This window comes from Coturnix japonica, chromosome 3, assembly GCF_054131305.1.
Source record: "Coturnix japonica strain WE chromosome 3, WE-NBRP24, whole genome shotgun sequence".
In the NCBI taxonomy this organism is placed as follows: Eukaryota; Metazoa; Chordata; class Aves; order Galliformes; family Phasianidae; genus Coturnix; species Coturnix japonica.
This window is the reverse complement of record NC_140665.1, coordinates 99,497,493-99,517,499: the sequence shown is the minus strand read 5'-3', so window position 1 is coordinate 99,517,499 and position 20,007 is coordinate 99,497,493. Positions and strand designations below refer to the sequence as shown.

Sequence of the window (20,007 nt, the reverse complement as noted above, 5' to 3'; positions counted from 1 at the left end):
ATTATATTATGTGTGAGCAGTGCTGGTGATGTTGCTGTCACCCAATGGGGGTTCTCAGTGTGGGCTGGGGGGGGTGGACAGATGTTATTCCATGTCCCAGTGGGACAAAGTGGGGATGGACAGAGTGATAAGGGCACCTTTCTGCTTGGGGGAGTTGGAGAGCCCCGCGCTCCTCCCAGTGACCCCAAATGGTGATGAATTGTGCCATGTGCATGGATCAGTCTTTGTATTTTTTGGGTGGTGGTGTGGCCCCATCACCCCACAGCTCCATCCTCCCAGGGTCAGGATGCATCCCAAGCCTGGTGTGACCCCAAAGCCACTTGAGGACCACTTCTGCCAAACCAGGCAGAGGGTGCATGGAGACTCCAAGTCCCAGATCCTGAAGCTGTTTTGGTGTGACGTCCCCTGGGGCAAATGGATCCAGAGCTCAGGTCCATGCACTCCCCCAAAGCTGAATCTCCTTCCTCGTGTTCTCTTCACCCTGGCCTATTTCTCACTGACAGCTGCATCTGATGGAGATCACATCCTGACACCTCCAGGGGACCGTGTGGGTATATTTAGGCACTGTTCTCCTCCATTACGCAAATGGGCTTTCAGTTGTGGAAAGGTCTTTTCCCCCTGGAAAACAAATATAGGGTGGCATCTTGGCCCAAGCATGGGAAGGGGAGAGTGACCCAACTAGAAATGGGGTGACATTGCACAAGTGACAATGCAGTATGGAAGAGCTTGGGACCTTTGTCCATGGTTTGTCCATCCATTTATCTCATGGGTGAAGGATCCTTTTGGGCATAAGATGCCCCCAGAGTGGATAGGATGTGATGGCCAAAATCCCTCACTAAGAGAGCTGAACAAGAGAACAGGCAGAGGGGAGATATGTGGGGTGCTCATAGGGTGGAGATGGTGGAAGTAGCAGTGGGATTTGGTGGGGTCCAAAATGTGGGGTGGGAGAAGAATCACTGAGGGAGGAGAGCACATAAAGGAGCAAGGGGAGGACAAACAACCAAGCACAGCAACCAGCAGCAGACAAACAGCCATTGTGGGACCACTTGGCAGTAAGGCTGTCCCTGCTGTGACTGGCACTGGGTGAGCACATGGCACCCGCTGGGGGGGGATCTGCTCAAAGGCTCCTTTGAGTTCCCTGCAGGTGTGGGCTCATGGCACAAACCCTTCTCTGGAGGCGCATCCTGGCCTCACAGCCCCAAAGGAGCAGCATGGTGGGATGGGGGTTGGTGACCACCCAGCCCAATGCCATCATTTTGCAGCCCAAAAGCTCACAGGGGATGGCTGATATTGAGCTACCTGTGGCCCCAGGAGTGGGTTGATGATTGGACTTGATCTTATACGTTTTTTCAACCTTAATGATTCTGTGTTCTACTTAAGGATGCGATTAGAGGGCATGGTGGTGAGGGGTCAACACCTGGACTTGGAAACCTTTTCCTGTCTTCATTAACACCGCATTTCTATGACTGTGAGGATGGAGTGAAGTTATTTCTGTTGTTTTAACCCAATCTCTTTCCAAAATCTCCTGGGGAGGCTCAGCATCACCCCATTGCATTGCCCTCCCAACACTTCTCCCTTCAGCTTTCAGCATCGCATCTTTGGACCCATAGGTTTAAACCCTCCCATGCACAACCTTTGCATAGCAGTCCGTTTTAGTTCTTCAGCCCCATTTCCCGGCTTCCTCCCAACCCCCTCCCTCTGCCTCGTGCCCATTGCAGCTCCTCCCAAGGAGGGGTCCCCCAGTGCTGGGGATACCTATAGGGCTCATTCTCCAAAATAGGAGGAGGTCTCCATCACCGCATCCACCGTGCCCAGCCCCAGGGCTGATGGGGATGCAAAGGGAGAGAAGGAAGGGGGGGGAGCAGAGAAAAAAAAACCACCGCCCTCCCCTGGATTGGTCAGAAATGACATCACCTCCCGGCTGGGATCCAATGGGAGATTTGTCTGCTTCTCCGAAATATCGCCTGAAATATCGCTCCATCCCCGGATGCGTCGGGCAGCATCCGCTGGGGAGAATCCACAGCCAAAAACAAGGTGGAAATCATGAGGATCAACAAGGAAACAAGAGCCTGAAATGCTACGAGGAGGAAGGTCTGAGCTAAGCTATTCACCAAGGAAGAGACCCAAAGCGGGGGTCCCACTCAGCACCCCCTTGTGTTTCCCAATGGATCTCCCAGCACTGGGTGTGAGAGCAAATGCTCAGCCCATGGGGGAGATTGCTGTCTTAAAGGCATTTCTCTGCCTCTCTGCGAATGAGATTCAGTGCTGGGGAAGAAGCAGTAACCTTTATTACACGCAAAAATGGCCATGTTAAGGAGCCAAGCCATTCATTCATATTGTTTCCTGCAAACAATGCTTTTTTTCCCCAACAAATCATCCAGAAAAAGTCAAAATGCTTCATTTTTGTCATCTAAAGTGATGCTCCGTTTCACTCCTTATTGCCATTTTTATGCCAGACACTGCAGGAAAACACTCCCTTCGGGGCTCACAAAGAGAAACATCGCGTCCAGCTCAGCAGCTTCACTGCTTCTTCCTTCCAAAGGATGCTTTGCTGTGCCCAAACGGGCTGTGGGATGCCCAGGTTTCCAGCTGAGAAGTGATGGGCAGAACAACACAGCAGGATGCTGACGCTGATCTGCCTCTGTTCCCTACATCAGGGGTGCTCAGCTGGAGACGGGCCACGTCAGCCAACGTCAGCAAGGAGGAGGACCCCCAGGTTGTCCCCCCTTCAACACCTCCTTTTGTTTTTCTGCCAGCAGCTCTGGTTCCTAAGGAGCATCCTCTTCAAATGGTGAGAAACCATGGAAACAGCCTGTTCATGTCATCATCCTGCCAGGCGCCGCCTGGAGCACCGCGTCCCAGGGCTTGGGGACACCGGGGTGGCCTTGGCACCATGCAGGGACTTAAAGGGGAAAAGGGTTTATAATGCAAATCAAAACCCACTCTGGGTTATGGCTTTGGGGCTGTTGGTACAACATGCTTGGAGGGTACTCGGGGACAATGGGAGGCTGCTGTTTTCCCCCTATAGTTGTGCTAGAGGAGCTTTGTGTCCTCTCCATTCCACCTCTGAGTGCACGCTGCACATTGCCATCCCAGAGCTGGGGGATTTATGGGAAACCCCCTAAAAATGGGATGAGAAGGGATGAAGTCACTTTGGTATATAAGGGAGAGAAGCAGGATGGAGGTGGAGGGACGTGGGCACAGATGATGAGAAACCGTGACACCAAAATACTAGAATAGCAGTTTATTAAAGATAATAATAATAAAAAAAGAGGTAACACATACATAAATTCTCTTTTTCTCTCTTCTTTTTTTTTCTGAGGAAAGCTGACTCTAAAAGAGCACCCGGGGAGCCCCAGGATGGAGGTAACACAGCACAGAGGGACAGCGGCCCTACACGGGGACATCCTCATGGATGCGGACACGGAGGGGACAGATACGCAACGCCTCCGGTGTGGCACCCGCTGGTGTGCCCCCTACATAGAAATAGGGGAATACAGTGCCTCCAAACTTCTCATGGAAGGTGAAGATGTGCGTCTTGCAGTCGGCGTTGTAGAAGGAGAGCTCGCCCTCGTCGCAGTCCAGCTCGACGCGGATACGCACCAGCTCCCCCAGTGCCACCACCGAGCGAGCCATGTTGGATGCCTGGCACATCTTGCTGTTCATCCCAGGAAGGCGATAGATATACCAGAACCCAGAACGTGCGTCGTGGTGGAAGGTCCAATGGATGCCACCACGCAGCTGGGCCACTCCGACCCTCCAGTTCGTGATACTACCCAGGTCCACTTCCCAAGTGTGAAAGCCGGTGGAGAACCCACGTGAGCCCAGGATGCAGGGGGCCGAGGTGAAGCGCTCGGGGTTCTCCACCAGCAGCCGGTAGCTCCCGTTGGTGACACTGGTCAGGTCTTCAGACACCGAAAGCCAGCCTGCTGCTGAGTTGGGGTTGAAGCTGAAAGGGACTGCAAAATGGATATGCATTAGGGATGTGCGTTAGAGGCAAGAGGTGATGGCCTCAAGTTGTGCCAGGGGAGGTTCAGGTTGGATATTAGGGAATAACACTCTGAAAGAGCAATGATGTAGTGGCACAGCTGCCCAGGGAGGTGGTGGGGTCCCTGGCGGTGTCCCAGAACCATGGGGATGTGGCACTGAGGGATGTGGGCAGTGGGCATGGGGGGGTGGGCAGTGGGCTGGGGTTGGACTTGGGGATCTAAGAGTAGACACAGAGGGGATGGGTCAGTGGTTGGGCTTGATGATCTTGGAGTTGTTTTCCAACCTTCATGATACTATGAGTGGGTATAGTGTGGATAGGTTGACTAGAGGACCTGAATCTCTGCATTAGGAGTGCTGAACCTGGCTTGTCTAAAGGATGAGCTTTATGGATGAGCCCCAAGCACCCATTTACCCATCATCTCCTTTCTGGTGGCTATCAAAGGCACAAACCCACCCATGCATGGAAGAATGCATCCCTCGAGGCTCCCTTTTCTGAGTACAAGCACCACAGAGCACCCCATGACTACTGAACAACCAGTGGTGTGCATGGATGCTCCATGCCCTCAGTACCATTCCCCCTGGGCTGCCTGGATCAGAGGCTGATCTCATCCTTGGACCACATTCCCTTCCCAGTTCCTCACCCACAGTGATGATGTTCAACATCTTCTTCCACACATTGTACTGCAGCGAGCCCAGGTACTTGGCGGAGTCGATGAGCATCCCCAATGGCACAGCCTCTGGCTCCTCAGCCGTGCAGGCAATCCTAGGGCAGGAGATGAGGACAGGGATGGGATGCTGGCACCCTGCTTTCCTGCAGGGGCTTCCATGGCAGCACCCCATGTCTCCTCCCAAGCTGCCTTCCCTTTGTATGAGCAGAGCAGGAACTCCAGCTCCAGCTCCAAGGGCCTCCACCTTGCTCTCATCCCGGGGAGGGGGCTACTCCAAATCCCCCCACTGGGATTGGGAACATTGGGTTATCGGAACAGGGAGGTGGTGGGGTCACCATCCCTGTAGGTGTTCCAGAACCGTGTGGATGTGGTACTGAGGGACATAGTCAGTGGGTATGGTGGGGAAGAGCTAAAGGAGAGGTCTTTTCCAACCTCTATGGTTCTATGATTCTATGACATGGGGACCTGTCTGGTCTTACCAAGCAGAGGACACAGCTGAGACCAGGACTCACCTGCGCTTACGGTTCTTGTGGGTCTGAAAGAGAAGGAGACAGAAGGCATCAAACTCTGCTCCTAAGGCTTACCAGCACCCCAGGCCCGATGGTGCTGTGGCTGAACCATGGGGACCCCATCAGGACATTACCTTGAGGAAGGTATAGTCGTCCTCCTGGAGGTCAGCCTGGAGCTGTCGGGCTTCGCTGCGCACCGCCTGGCTGTTCTCTGCCAGCTGCTTCATTTTGCTCTCAATGAGGCTGTGTTTGTGCTGCTTCTCCTCCTGCAGCTGCGACAGCAGCGCCTTCTCCTCATCCCGAAGAAACTCGTGTAGCTTCTCAAATTCCCTCTTGATCTGCTCCTCCAGTCGCTTGGCCTCCATCTGCCCAGTGTAAGGATGTTAAGGTTGTCCCACCTCTGCAATCCCCTCTGTGCATGTAAGTGCACATATATGCAGGGGTTTGGGCTCATTGCCACCCTCCTAGAAGGGACCACCAGGCTGCCACCCCACCAGCACTGTCCACTCACCTTGTTGTGTTTGGAGATGGACTCGTAGGAGCGATGTACAGCCCCAAAATCCTTCACCTTGTCCTGCAGGGAGGTCTCCATGTTCTTCAGCTTGGCCTGCGGGGGGGAGACGCCCTCAGGACCCTCGCAAGCCTACATCCCCAGGTTTCAAATGCAGAAAGACAAGAGCCCCCAACCCCGGCAGGACGCGGTTAAGCAGGATCCTTGCTCCATCCATCCCTTCCCCTCCTCCTGCAGCCCAGCACTGCCCTCCTGCACCTCGGCGCAGCGCAGACCCTAAGCAGCAAAGCAGAGGTTTGTTCCATGGCAAATCCTCCCTGCTATATTTAAACCTCTTTTTTTTTAAATAACACACTGTCAAGTCGCAGCTCGCTCGGTGCTCTTTGCCCTGCGACTTTTGAAACCTGGCATCTCCCCACGGGCTGAGTCACAGCGGTTGTGTCCTGGAGCAGCGCCTGGCTCTGGCTCAGGGCTGTGCTCTGGGCTGTGCTTGGGGCTGTGCTCGGGGCCACCTCTCCCACATCCCCCCCCTTCTCCTCAAGGCCAGGAGCAGCCGTGCTGCTCTAACTCAACCCAAAGCTCCGCACTCCCAACCCCGAGGTGCTGCTGCAATAACCAGCACAGCCGGATCCGGCTCGGTGGCACCTCTCCAAACTCCTCCCAACCCACGGGAGCATCGCCACGCTTCCCTTTCCCGCAGGCTCTTGGTGTTGGGGTGATGATTAAGGCAGGGAGAGCATCAGCAGCGATGCCGTAGGGTTGCACCCACCCTCGTATCCCAGCCTGAACCCCACTAAACGGAGTGCTGCCTCTCTCCATGCAATCAACCCCCAAGCATTGCTCCCTCACCCTGAAATCCATCGCCGTCTCCTGCACCGGCCTCATCTTGTGCCCTTCATGCTGCTTGGAGCCCTGGCAGGCGAAGCACGCCAGCTCCTTGTCATCCAGGCAGAACAGATTGGCTTCTTCGTGGTGCAGGGGGCAGAGGGCGGCCGGTCGGCCCTGTCGTCTCCCTTCCTCTCGGAGGATCATCTCCACCAAGTTATTAAGCGTGTGGTTGACACGGAGGTCTTCGAAGGAGGAGGTTTCCTTGCAGACGGGGCACATGTGGGGCCGGTGTTCCCAGGAGCGGCTGATGCAGCCTTTGCAGAAGTTGTGTCCGCAGCATAAAGTCACCGCCTCCTGGAAGGGTTCGTAGCAGATGGGACACAGCAGTTCTTCCTTGAAGGGGGTCGTGGAGGGTGAGAGTAAACTGGAGGACGGGGCGTTGGCTTCATTTTCCATGGCGCTGTTGGGGATGGAAAGGCGAAAGGATCTGAGCTCCGGAGAGCAGCGACTAGAGAACAGCCCCACTCGTGATGCAAGCGGGTTTCCTGCCTGACTCACCCACAGCTCCTCCCGACCGGCACCGGCCTGAGTGACACCGCGGGGAGGGGGCGGACAGCGGCCATGTCCAGCTCCGGTGCCCCCCTGTGCTCGGCTCCCTCCATCCCAGTGCCTCCCTGGTGCTCAGCCCCCATCCCCAGCGTCACCCCCGTGTCACCCCGGTGTCCAAAGCCCCATCCCGTGTCACCCCAGTGCCTGCCTGAACCCCCAGCCCTGCTGTCACCTCGGCGTCCAAACCCTCAGCCCTTGTGCCACCCCATTATCCTGCCTCTTATCCCCAGCGTCACCCCAGTATCGTGCCCTTTATCCCCGGTTCCCGATCCCGGAGCTCAGTCCTCATCCCCGTTGTCACACCGGTACGACCCTATTCTCGTTGCCATCCCCCCCCATTACCTCGCCGGGGTCGATGCGGACGGGTGGCAGCGTTTACAGCGAGCCCTACGCCGAGCCTGTCGGTGCGCACCGCGAGCAGCTGCCGGCAGCATCACGTTCGGGAAGGAATCCAGAACCGGAGGATGGAAAGGCGGTCCGATGGGCGGGCGGGGGCCGGGCTGTGCTTATGGGGAGGGTTTTAAGCCCGGCCCATGTCTGCTCAATGCTTCCGTACAGCCGAGGAAAGGCGGCGGTTTGGTGGCTTGGAGATAAGGAGGCACCGATCCCTCGGGGGTGGCCATGCAAAGTGATGGGTCCCATGGTGGGGAGTAGGAGGAGGGTGAAAACAACTCAAGGGCAGCATCGTAATGGGGTTGTTTTTGCTGTGGTGTGAACGTAGAGAGAGAAACTGCAGGTGCTGTGTGAAGAGAGTCAAGGCTAAAGATAAAGCTGGGCAGGAAAGCTGGGAGTGAGACATAAGCAGTGTGAATCGGAGGGGAGGGAGAGATGTAGCAGCCCTCATTGGGGTCATCCTGCTGTAGCCAATGTCAATGAGCCAATGTCGGCCCTAGAAATGCAGGATTTGGGTCCATCTGGGATAATAATGGAAAGATAATTAAGGGGTGAATGGTTTGGGGGGATTCCAGGGAGAAAAAAGGAAGCAAAAGAGTGGAATAAAGTGTAAAACTAAATAGAGAAGGGCGGCTTTTCAAACACTGAGGGCTGGTGGTGACGCTGACCTGGGTCCCTGCAACAAGCTGTATGCTGGTACATAAGAAAAGGGGAATACAACAGGGTTGATACCACTATGGGGCCAGCAGGCAGGCAATGGTGGTGACACTCTGCCCAAGTGTAAGGCTGAGAGCTCACAAAGTGGGAAGAGGGGTCCTGGCTTGGTTATGCTGCAGGCAATTCTTGGGTTTGGACAGTGTCTGCTGCTCCCTAGTATCTTCAGAGGGAAGAACACTACTTGGAGGCTACACACACACTCACTGCTGGCTCAAGTTTGGGAGAGGTTTATTAGGCTCTGACAGCAAGTCCTGGCTTCAGACACAGCTTCTGCCTGTGGCAGAGAAAAGCTGAGCCCTGGATCTATGCATTCATTGTGGTTCTCCAGGATGGGGCAGGTTCAGGTCCATCTGTTGCACAGGAGGGGAGAGCAGCATGCTGTTTACCTGTGGTGAAAGGCATCCTGAGCCTGACAGGGACAGTATTTAGGTGTGTGGGCACACAGTGGGGACAGCTGTGACCCAGTGCTAACCTCCCTCTTCCACTGGGATCACATTGCAGGTACAGGACTGTTGGCCTAAGCACCCCCGTCCCCAGGCTGCAGGTCAGGAGGACATCACACTCACCCCAGAACTGATGAACTGCTCTAGCATCAGGTTTAGCTCTGAATTCTGCTGCTGTAGGACAGCTGCTTCAGCAATCAGGTTGGCCCTCCGTGTGAGGATGTTGCTGTGTAAAGAAGGCAGAGAATTAACCTGGCCCCAGGGACAGGCAAGGTGATTCCAGGAGGTCTCTGGGGTCTAAAACACCTTTGTGAAGCCCATCTGCAGGGATACAGGGAGGTGGGCAACTGTCCCTTGTCACCCTGTGCCCAGTGTCTCTCAGTCACCTACAGGACATTGCAGAGGTCCCTGCTGAGCCCCCACCCATGTGAGCAGTGGTAGCCAGGTTGGCAGACCCCTTTCCCAGCCAGTGTGCAGGGTCAGCCTGTGCCAACACAGCCAAATCATCAGCCTACCTTGTCCCCACCATCACTGCCAGGTACTCACTGATATTCCTCCAGTGCCGCTGCCAGAGCATCCCACAGCTTCAGCGTTGGCTCTGGGATAACGTGTGTCAAGGCTTCCCAGTACTCCCCATCCTTAGAGCTGTCCCGTACTTGCAGCACTTCCTTTGGAGAACTGTCCTCCTCCTCTTCCTCCTCCTTCTCCTCCTCCTCCCTGAGAGACAGAGAACAAAGTCCTGGGGCTCAGCTCTTCATGAAGAATAGCCCGATAGCTCTCAGCTGCAGAGAGCTGTCATCATTATCACACAAATGAACACAACCCTGAAATGAATGGAACCAGCCGTCCTCATGGCTTTGTTTCCCACTCCAGGCTGCTGTACATCTCCTGCCTGGTTGTACCCAGCCAACCCTCACTTCAGCAATGAGGTTTGAAGCTGTCATGGATGTCTTTCCCTGGTGGGACCATCCCCAACCCCACTGCAACCTCATGAAGTGGCTCTCAGAACAGACAGAGCAATACAGTATCCGCCATCCCTGCCCATACACACCCCCAAAGTCCCTTGTCCTGTTGCCTCAACCCTTTCTGGCTCTCTCCCTCCAAATGACAGCAGTTCTGTTTTGCCCTTAATCTCACCTCAGTTTGTGAAAATCCTGCACAAAAGCTTTCAGGATCTTTAGGACGTCATCAGCATGGAGGTACACAGATGGAAGGGAGCCCAAAGGTCCCTGAGAGGATTGGAGCTCATCACTCTGGGCACTGGATGCACCACCTGCTCTGTCCTTACTCAGGTCTGTGATATCTTCTCCACCTGGGCTTCCCTGGCTCTGGAAAGAAGGTCAGCAAGCTGGGCATGGTGCCTACCCACTAAATCCCCTCCCCAAGAGCCACCTTGCTCCCAAGAGCTTCCAAGCACCTGCAGCCTCATCCTCTGGCAAATTTAGGCAGCCCAGACATGAATGGATGAGCAAGAGGCCCTATTTAGCCATGGCAGAGGATGACTGCAATCCATCAACCTAATTTTTACCAACAGACTGCGCTTGCAGCTACCATAAAATGGGTCAGAGATGTTCTCCAGTTTGGAGGTCAATTAGCACTGCTTTGCTAAGTCCCTGGGTACATAATCACTAATACAAGGGACCTTGTTTAAATGTCCTGTTGAGATCAGCCCAGTTCCACCTCCTCTAGTGAATGACCTCATAGCCAGGGCCCAGGCCTGTTCCAAGCCCTTGCTGGGTTGGGGGCAGGCACTGACCTTGATTTCCCCACACCAAGCCTTGTGGGTTTTGTCCCAAGATGTGTGGCCATAGAGCAACCCTGACACTGTTCATAGCATTATTCTAATGCCCCCTGCCCCATTTCTGCCTTCCCTTTATGTTCAGGAGATCTTCTGCTCCTCCTTCCACATAAGCCCTGCTCTGCTGGGCTCTCCTGGCAGTCCTACCTGGCTGAGAGCTCCTTCCCTGGCTTTGTACTTCAGGAAGAAATCCATCAGCTGGTAAAGGTCATCCTCACTGTCAATCTCAAGGGCCTGGGTAGCAAAAGAACATGGTTAGCATCGCTGAGACAACACAGGAGGGGAAGCTAAAAAAACAACAAGTATTTTACAGGAGGAAAGGGTGCTCCTCTGTCTATGGTTACACAGCGCCTGAGCAGGAGTGAGCGGTAAGAAGGTGGTTTGCATGTGATAGGTGGAGGTGTCTGTGAATGGGGGGCTTTGAGAACTGATCAGAGGAGCCGTGGGGCTTTTAATTCAGCAGCAGGATGGCCTTGAGACAAGAAGCACCTGGCAACAGTGCTTCATGCCCTCCCACAATACTCCTCTCCCCTTATGCCACAAAGTTCCACAGCTGGATCTTCCCCAGGCTTCTCAATCCTATAGCACACAGACAGTTGGCAACAGCCCTTCTCCTCTCTGATGGCCATCCTTGGGTTTTGTACCCTCTCTATGAATCACAGTTTGTTCTTCTGGCTGCCCATCACTCCTCATGTTCTCCAGACCTTTCTCCAGCCTCCTGCTCCAGACTTTCCTACTTGGTTCCCAGTTTCCAGGAGGAGAGAGGTCAAACATAGAGGTAGCTCCCCAGCAGTGGCCTGACCAGTTCAGAGCAAAGCCTCAGACTATCACGATGCTGCTGATGGGCCAACAGACTACTCACCGAAAAGATGGAGTCAAGCCTCAAGAGGGTGCAATCATGCTTTCCCAGCGCACGCAGAGGCCCCAGCAGCTTTCTCTCAATGAGGAAACCCTTGGCAGACACAAAGGAAGCACAGAAACAGTGAGCATCTCCATTCAGGCCCAGAACCCAGCACCCTGCAGCCAACTTGTGCCATGCTATGGCTGTGCCACCCTCCAAGGGCAGCAGCTGGGCAGCATGAGGATATTCCTCCTACTGCATCATCACGCACCGACTCATCGCTCACGAGCTCCAGGATCCTCTTGGCAGTTCTCTTGGATATATTTTGCAGAGGATTGATTGTATCCCCAGCCTTTGCTATGTTTTCTTTCCGGCCTTCTCCGCTGCCCACTTCTTCCTTCTCTTTCTTTTCCTGTGCCCCACTGGTGCTCTCTGAAAGACAGAAAAAGGGTGAGAAAAAAAGTCTTTATGCTTTGGCTGTGCTCCCCCAGGTCAGTACTAGTAACATCACTGCAGCTTTCATCAGGGAAATCACGGTCATCCTGGTGACCTGGAAATTATGCCAAAAAGACCAGGATGTGAGCTGGCTCTGGGTCAGCTCATCTGGAGCTGGGAGCAATGAGCACAGCTCAGTGCTAAGATCCCCAAGGTGGCTTGAAATGAGCCAGCTCAGAGCAGGCACATACCAAACCTGACTGAACTCACACAGTCAGTCAGATCCTTTTGCAATGACAAAGACAGGAGAGACTGTGGGGGCTCTCATGGAGGAAGGTGAGGGTTACCCAGTGCCACAGAGGTGACAAGGGCACTGAGGCTGTGTCTCACCTGTCAGGACCTCTGCGGCCAATTTGCTTGCCGTCTTCTTTGCCTTGTACTGCCCGCAGGGGCCGACGTTGTTGAGGAACCAGTAATGAGGCTCTTCCCAGGGCAGTCCCAGTTGCTGGGTGTGAATGATTCGATCTGCATCGAGAGCTTTCCGCATTAACCCTTTGGCTTCCTCCTCATTCATAAGCCAGACCTTCACGAACTTGTCAGCATCACAGGCTGCAAAGTGCCTGTGTAGAGAAAGAAAGCCCATAGAAGCAGCTTTTGTGTCCATAAATGAGTCAGCCCCCCTCTGTATGTCATTCAAATGCTCTGAAGCCTCATCACAGATGGATGGCCAGGCCTCCAAACACAGCCCACCTCATCTTTCTCTGCACATCCTTGCATCGTCCGTTGATGCGCTCGCACTCAGCTACAAGACTCTGGTTCTCCTCTCTGAACTGCTTCTCTTGTTTGACCAGTTTTTTTCTCAGATTACTGAGTAAGCTGTTGAGCCTGGAGAGGGATAGCAAAGCTGTGAATTCCCAAAGAGGCACCTTAGGGCAAATCTCACATGTATGAAGGCTTTGGGAGTTGGAGCTACCCATCTGCTAGTGACCAGCACCAAGACCTGACTGAATCCCACCTAGTTGGCACAGTTTGGTCACTGCCAGATTATTCAAACTGTTCTGGGGATGGTGCTGCCCTGGACTAAACTCTCCCCCTGCCCAGGGATGGGGCAGGTCAGAGCTCAATCCTGTGCTAGTGATGGTTCCCACAAAAACAAATGGTATGTTGGGAGATGGCAGCAGGTAAAGCAGAGCCTGTTCGTTTTCCAGGGATGGTTTTTTACCGGTTGAGCTTCCTCTTTTGTTGTGCCCTGATGATGGTGTTCTCCTCATCTTGCTTCCTAAGCACCTGAAGGTTGTATTCCAGCTTCTCCTGGTTGATCAAATAGACAGCTTTCATATGCTGGATCTGCCTCTCCAGGTTCTGTCAATTCAGAAAACATGGAAAGAAGCTGTGCTGTAAGCAAAGGACACAGAGAAGCCTGACTATAACTCAGTAATGTAAGTAACTCCAAACCTGTAACTCCAAACCCAGCTTCCCAGGCATATTTCTCCCACCCTAAATGGCTCAGAAACATTTGTGAACGTTACACAATCTATATCAGCCCGAGTTATCAATATGAAGTCACAGAATCTGAACTGTCCCCTTGGACTTGCTCTATCAAGTGGACAGTGTCCCCCCTTGCAACAGCAATGTTTCACCTGCTGTTTGTGTTGCAAAACCTTGCAGACACTGCTCCTACCTTGTATTTCCCCAGGCCTCCTAGGAAAACATCATGTGGGACTGCCCTAGTTTTGGCTGAGACAGAGTGAATTTTCTTTGTAGTATCTGGCATGGTGCCGTGTTATGGTTTAGGAGGAAAAGAATTCTGATAACACATTGATGTTGTTATTGTTGCAGAGAAGTGCTTACACAGAGCCAAGGACTTTTCTGCTTCTCGTTGCTGCCCACATGGATAGTGAAGAGAAAAGGGGTTCACAAGGTATTGGAAGGGAATAGAATCGGGACAGCTGACCCAAAATCACTGAAGGGATATCCCATACCAAATGGCATCATGCTCAGCAACAAAAGTGGAGGGGATAAGGGAGTAGTGAGCAACTGCATTGTGTACCACTTGCTTTGTATGTTCTTTATTATTATTATCTCCCCTTCTTTTTCTGTTCAATTAAACTGTCTTTATGCCAATCACAAGTTTCACCTTTTTCTGATTCCTTCTCCCACCCCACTGAAGGGAAGTGAGTGAACAGCTGTGTGGTGCTGAGCTGCCTGCTGGGTGAAACCACAATAAGCAATGAGCCTTACTAAGTCAAATGCAAATCTGTTTGTACCATGCAGCATGGGAAACAACAAATAACAACAAGCAGGGAAGGTGTCAGCTGTGGTTGTGTCCTCTGCTGAGCCAAGGAAGCTGAAGTGGAGGCATTCAAGGCCAGGCTGGATGTGGCTCTGAGCAGTTTGGTTTGGTGGTTGGCAACCATGCACATAGCAGGAAGGCTGAAACTGGATGATCACTGTGGTCCTTTTCAGTCCAGGCCATTTCATGATTCTATGACTTTATGGGTATTAGAGAAACCATGAACCCAGAGCTAGATGTCAGAGGCAAAAACTCAAACCTCCTAGGCCTTGCAAGGGAGGCAGTTAATTTGATCTGAAATGATCTGCTGTCAAAACACTCACACTATTTGATCCTCCTACCAAACTTGACTTCTGAAGAAGCAAAACCCTCAACATTCCCAGCTGCTTCATAGATCCCAGAGCTGCTAAAGACCGCTTAGAAGCCAAAGGCACATTGATACTGTGCTGTGGATCCCACTGAGAGGAGAGACTAAAAGCTCCATCATGCTGTTGGCATGGAGCTGGATTGTGCATGCTGAAGAGCTGAGGTGATCAGATACCAGACACACCATCCAGCTGCCCTCCAGAGCAATGAACAAACCAGGGTGGTCTGCTCAACTGTCACACCACATGGCACACACCAGCCCTTTCTGTACCTGCACATCATTCTCCAGATGAATCTTCATGCTGTTATACTCCTCCTCATCCCGCAGTCGCAGCTGATTCAGCTCTTTCTCAAACTCTTCTATCTTGCTCACACGGGAATGTAGGTATTCCAGCTAAGGGCAAAAGAAGAATATCATCCATCAGCGGTGACAGCTTCCTCCCATGATCACAGCTCCCTCTGCCAGCACTAAGCAAGGTCATGCATGGATTATTCCCTGGCAAAGCAGGCTGAAATACCTGCCCCTCTGCCCACCATGCACCTAAACAAGCAGCCACCATCAGAGTTTATAAATCTCATGGGGACTTTACCTCTTTTGTGTTGAGGTCCTGGATGGCCTCCTCCCACTTCTTCCTGTTGTTGTCCAGCAGCTCTCGCCGTTCATGCTCAAAAGTTTTCTGCCAAGGAGACAGAGCCATTTACCATCACAGTGGCACCTCAATTTGCCAGCCTCGTTCTAGTCCACACCAGGAGAGGACTGACAGCTGCTCCTGTCTGATGAATATACACACAGGCCTGATGTCTCCTCTCAATGGCAGAGATCTGACATTGTGAGCCCACTGGGACAGCTGTAAGCCACCCTAACCCATGAGGGCTGCTTTTGGTGGCAGCTCTGTGAATTCAATGGAAATCATTGTCTGATATTGAACCCTCGCTCAACAACACTGATTTGTGACTTTCCATGCTCTGCAGAAGGTAAGACACATGACCAACAAGGCTCCTTCTTGGCTTTTAGCAAGACAATTAACCAGCCATGAAAGAGCAATAGCTTTCAAATGTTACCATGTTACTCTGTGCTGAACCAAAGTCATCCACAGCATCGTATAAAGCAGCCCCTCAGCACCCAGCATCATTCAGTGCTCTTGCTTGGCCAGATTTGAGCTTCATTCACCAAGACATCAGCTCTCTGCTCTGGACAATAATCAACCCAGCTGGTGGAAAGAGGCTGAGGCCTTTTGGCAACAGATATGGAAAAGGGAACAGCTGCAGTCTTTCTCCCTGAGCTCTACCTCTACCGAATGAACTGGCTACCTCAATCTGATGGATGTTGTGACGGTAAGTTCTTAACATCATCCTGGTCTGCTCCTCCATTCTCTCCAAAAGCAGGTGGATGTCATCTGACTGCTTCTTAATGGTTTGCACGTATTGCTCATCTTTGTTTTTCAGCTCCTGGAGGAGGACAGCAGATGCTGAAATCAGAGAGAATGTTTTACTAGGGGATAACAGAGAACGTAGGACCCAGATCCTGCCTTTTCCAAAGGTGACAAGGACAAAAGGCCAGCAAGTCATGAGGTATTTTTAGGAGGAAAGGTGGGAGGAGAGACATCACCACCAAAGGTCGGTCATAGCTGGTAAGAAGATGGAGTGGAAGGTGAAACATCTGCAATAGGCCACTCCTGCTGCTGAGGGCCAAGGAACCTGCTCTGGAGAAGACTTGCTTCCCTTTAGGAAAACAATCCCCTTCTTGGCCTGGACCAACTGACATTGCATGCATCCCAGCTGTGTGCTGGGGCCTCGGTGGGCCAGAGGGATGGCTGTTGCTTTAGAACAGCACCCTCCAAAGCTTGAAAACTCCAGTCCTCCCTGGTTACCTCCGCATGGCCCCCACGCTACCTGCTGCAGTTCACCAATGAGCTTGTTCTTCTCATCCAGAAGCTGCGTGCACAGCTGCTGCTGTTGGTTCAGCAGCTGCCACAGATCCTGAGGGATTGTCATATCTTTGGCCAAGGCCCACTTCGAGGTGATCTCCTCAAACTTTTCAGCACTGTACTTGGCTACATTTTCCAGCTTCTCCACCCTGTGGGCAGTAGAAGAAGGTAAACCATTGCAGGGCAACAAGTGGTTCAGTGGCCTACACCACATACAAAGCCATAGGAACATTCTCCTGAATAACTTAGCTTGAAAAGTGGCATCAAGATGAGGCAGCAGGTGGGAGGTGACACAACTCCCAGCTACACAGCCCAACCCTGGAGCATCAAAGGGAGTGCTTTCCCTTTGTCACGTGCAGCTGGACTGAGTTTCTCCCACACACATTCCACCACTGCCTCTCTGAAACCTTCCTTATGGGCTGTTTATGGGCTTAAAATATGCAGCTCCTTATAGATAGGCTTAATAGAAAAAATTCTGAGCAAGGAACTGACGCCTTGCTCCAGCCAGCCTCCCACAAACTGTTCCTACAGTGCCCTCCAAAGGCAATTAAGAGAAAGGACTCGGTGTTCCTTAGCTGATCTGTGCAGGCAAGGCTGAAACAGCCAGACCCTTAGAGATCCCTCTGGTGGGGCAGGACAGGTTACCCAAGGCAGCCATAGAGAGACTGGAGAATCTGGAGAGAGACTGGAGTCTCTCCATAGAGGGACTGGAGAATAACTGAGGCTGGAAGAGCCTCAGGAAAACACCGGGTCCTGGTTAATGTAGGATTAACCAGGCAGAGCAGATAGTGCAGGGCCTCATTCAGGCAAGTGCTGAGTTGGAATATCCCTACATCACCATGGGCCCCTGACCTAACATCTAACCACCCTCACCATGAAGACATTTATATCCACTTCCTCACATCAGCACAGCCTCACATTTTTCTCAGTCCTCATACACAACTGCCTGGTGTGGGTGGCCCTGCACCTACTCATGCTGTAGCTAATAACTACACTCACTGCTAAAAACACTCTGTAAAGATCCATCTGTGGCAGGTTGGACCTGGGAGCTCTTGGTGTCCTTTGGCAATTAATTGCAGTGCAACCCTAACTTTTAAGTGTATGTGGATGCTCAGAGTTAGGATGCTTTGCATGTAATGCAGCCATCTCGGGAAGTGCTCAGAGAGCTGCACAAACATCTGCATCTCTCCTTTCCAGCAGAGCAAACCCACACCACAATCTCTTACCTCTGTTTCTTCAGCTCTGCCTGTTCTGCTCTCCTCTGTGTTTCCCTCAAGTCAGTAGCCACCTGGATTTCTGTCACCATCCGTATGCCTTCAAAGAGCAGCTTGGCCAGCTTCTGTGAAGGAGATGATACACATACCTATAAACTTCAACTCTGGAGGGAGGGATACTGGAGCTGCTCTCATGCTGTCAAGGCTCCAGATCATATCCCCACACTGTGAAACCTATGTAGACCCATAAGCTCCATCTTCTCATGTTCTAGCAGGGTTTGAGGAGCACTGGGAAGACCTCAGTGCACCCATGAATCCTCCTTCACTTGGAGAGCCCTGAAGGCCAGCAGCACAAAGAGGAACTGGCCTGTGCTCAGTGCACATTTCTGTTTTGCTTCCCCTATATTTGGACAGTGGGATATGAGTCTGGATGCACAGCTCCTATCTCAGAACCCTCCAATCCATGGGCATTTTGCTACGGGGAAATCTTGTCTTCAATCTGCAGCCCATGAGTCTCCTCCCACTTGGTCCTACTGAGCTTCTGCCACTGTGTCCTTTCTCATACAGGCTGCTGGGTGACACTGAGTACTGCATGAAGCCAAATGCCTGCAGCTTAGGGATCCAAGAGGACCTTCCTGTCTTACTGTCATACCTGCCGGATTTCCTCCACCTCCTTGTGGCTGTTTCTCTCCTCTTCCACATCCTCCTCCTCCTCCTTTGGTTCCTCATCTTCTCCAAGCTCTTGCCTGGGCAGCAAAGGGAAAAAAGACAGAATCATTTGCACTTCTATCTCCCTAAAGTTGCGAGATAACCTTGCAAAGCTTGTGACTCCATCCCAGCATAGAGAGAATGATTCAGCAGCCTCATTGTGCCCTGAGAAGTGCAGAAAAGAAGAGGAAGAATGGTGGATTCCAGGGGGATCAGCACTGCATTGGTGCTGGCTGGGGGTATTGATGGGATGGGGGACAGGCCTGGCCTTCATATACAGTGCTGATGGGATGGGGGACAGGCCTGGCCTTCATACAGTGCTGATGGGATGGGGGACAGGCCTGGCCTTCATACAGTGCTGATGGGATGGGGGACAGGCCTGGCCTTCATACAGTGCTGATGGGATGGGGGACAGGCCTGGCCCATGGGGGTGTGGGATCAAGGCAGCAAAGGCAGCAAGGGCCTGGATAGGGGTCAGAAGGGATCAGGCAGAAGAACAGGCCTCGCAATGGCCGCCCCCTCTTCTCACCGCCGTTGGGCCTCGAGGCGGGCGGCGATGCGGAGACGGCGAGCGGCGATCCGCTCCTCGGGGCCAGGTTCGGTCGGATCCGGTTCTGAGTCCGGGTTCGGGTCCGTTTCAGGGGCCGATACCGGCTCCTTCCACCTCGACCCCGCCGATCTCTCACCCCCTTCGCGGCTCATATGCGAAAACGCGTTGCCTGGAGACGCAACTACTGCGCACGCGTAGTGGCACGGCGCTGCCGTTTTGCCTAGCAACAAGGATGCGGCGCATGCGCAGTAGCTGCGCATCCCTATAGAGACCCCATAGATCCCCATAGAGACCCCATAGACCCCATAGATCCCCATAGAGACCCCATAGACCCCATAGATCCCCATAGAGACCCCATAGACCCCATAGATCCCCATAGACCCCATAGATCCACATAGAGACCCCATAGACCCCATAGATCCCCATAGAGACCCCATAGATCCACATAGAGACCCTATAGACCCCATAGATCCCCATAGAGACCCCATAGACCCCACAGATCCCCATAGAGACCCCATAGATCCCCATAGAGACCCCATAGACGCCATAGATCCCCATAGAGACCCCATAGACGCCATAGATCCTCATAGAGAACCCATAGACCCCATAGATCCCCATAGAGACCCCATAGACCCCATAGATCCCCATAGAGATCCCCATAGATCCCCATAGAGACCCCATAGATGCCATAGATCCCCAAAGAGACCCCATAGACGCCATAGATCCCCATAGAGACCCCATAGATCCCCATAGAGACCCCATAGATCCCATAGATCCCCATAGAGACCCCATAGATCCCCACAGAGACCCCATACATCAGGTTGCCCATGGCCCTGTCCAACCTGGCCTTGAACACCTCCAAGGACGGGGCATCCACAACCTCCCTGGGCAGCCTGTTCCAGGGCCTAACCACTCTCCTAGTGAAGAACTTCCCCCTAACATCCAACCTAAATCTTCCCTCTTTCAACTTAAAACCATTTCCCCATGTCCTGCTATTGTCAGCCCTTTCCAAGAGTTTACTCCCCTCCTGGCAGTAAGTTCCCTTCAGGTATTGAAAGGCTGCAATGAGGTCACCCCGCAACCTTCTCTTCTCCAGGCTGAACAAACCCAACTCCCTCAGCCTGTCCTCATAGGGGAGGTGCTCCAGCCCCCTGATCATCTTCCTGTCCCTCTTCTGGACCCTTTCCAAAATCTCCATGTCTTTTT

At 52.9% G+C, this 20,007-nt stretch overlaps 2 protein-coding genes across 11 annotated transcripts; both read right to left on the bottom strand.

The window, feature by feature from the left end:
* Positions 1-3,229: 3,229 nt before the first annotated feature.
* On the bottom strand, positions 3,230-7,568 carry TRIM35 (tripartite motif containing 35). Of its 2 annotated transcripts, none has more exons than XM_015859840.3 (7): positions 7,458-7,568; positions 6,528-6,966; positions 5,679-5,810; positions 5,302-5,532; positions 5,171-5,193; positions 4,632-4,753; positions 3,230-3,959 (listed from the first exon to the last, which is right to left on the bottom strand). In XM_015859840.3, exons 1-7 carry the CDS (start codon positions 7,547-7,549, stop codon positions 3,394-3,396), a joined length of 1,605 nt encoding a protein of 534 aa, XP_015715326.1. In that variant the 5' UTR covers positions 7,550-7,568; the 3' UTR covers positions 3,230-3,393. The 2 variants fall into 2 exon arrangements, with proteins under 2 accessions (XP_015715326.1, XP_015715327.1); XM_015859841.3 differs by having other exon boundaries at positions 5,679-5,774.
* A 53-nt stretch (positions 7,569-7,621) lies between these two features.
* DRC1 (dynein regulatory complex subunit 1) lies at positions 7,622-18,989 on the bottom strand. 9 transcript variants are annotated; one of them, XM_032443648.2, is made up of 17 exons: positions 18,781-18,989; positions 18,196-18,289; positions 17,556-17,668; positions 16,295-16,478; positions 15,713-15,850; positions 14,992-15,078; positions 14,673-14,795; positions 12,965-13,104; positions 12,493-12,627; positions 12,133-12,362; positions 11,579-11,739; positions 11,329-11,418; positions 10,614-10,700; positions 9,806-9,996; positions 9,215-9,385; positions 8,792-8,894; positions 7,622-7,819 (listed from the first exon to the last, which is right to left on the bottom strand). In XM_032443648.2, the coding sequence occupies exons 1-17, from the start codon at positions 18,951-18,953 to the stop codon at positions 7,622-7,624; spliced, it is 2,418 nt and encodes an 805-aa protein (XP_032299539.2). In that variant the 5' UTR covers positions 18,954-18,989. The 9 variants fall into 9 exon arrangements, 8 of the variants coding, with proteins under 8 accessions (XP_032299539.2, XP_015715324.2, XP_085400309.1 ...); XM_015859838.3 differs by having other exon boundaries at positions 7,657-7,854; XM_032443647.2 differs by lacking the exon at positions 7,622-7,819 and adding an exon at positions 8,437-8,634.
* Positions 18,990-20,007: the final 1,018 nt, after the last annotated feature.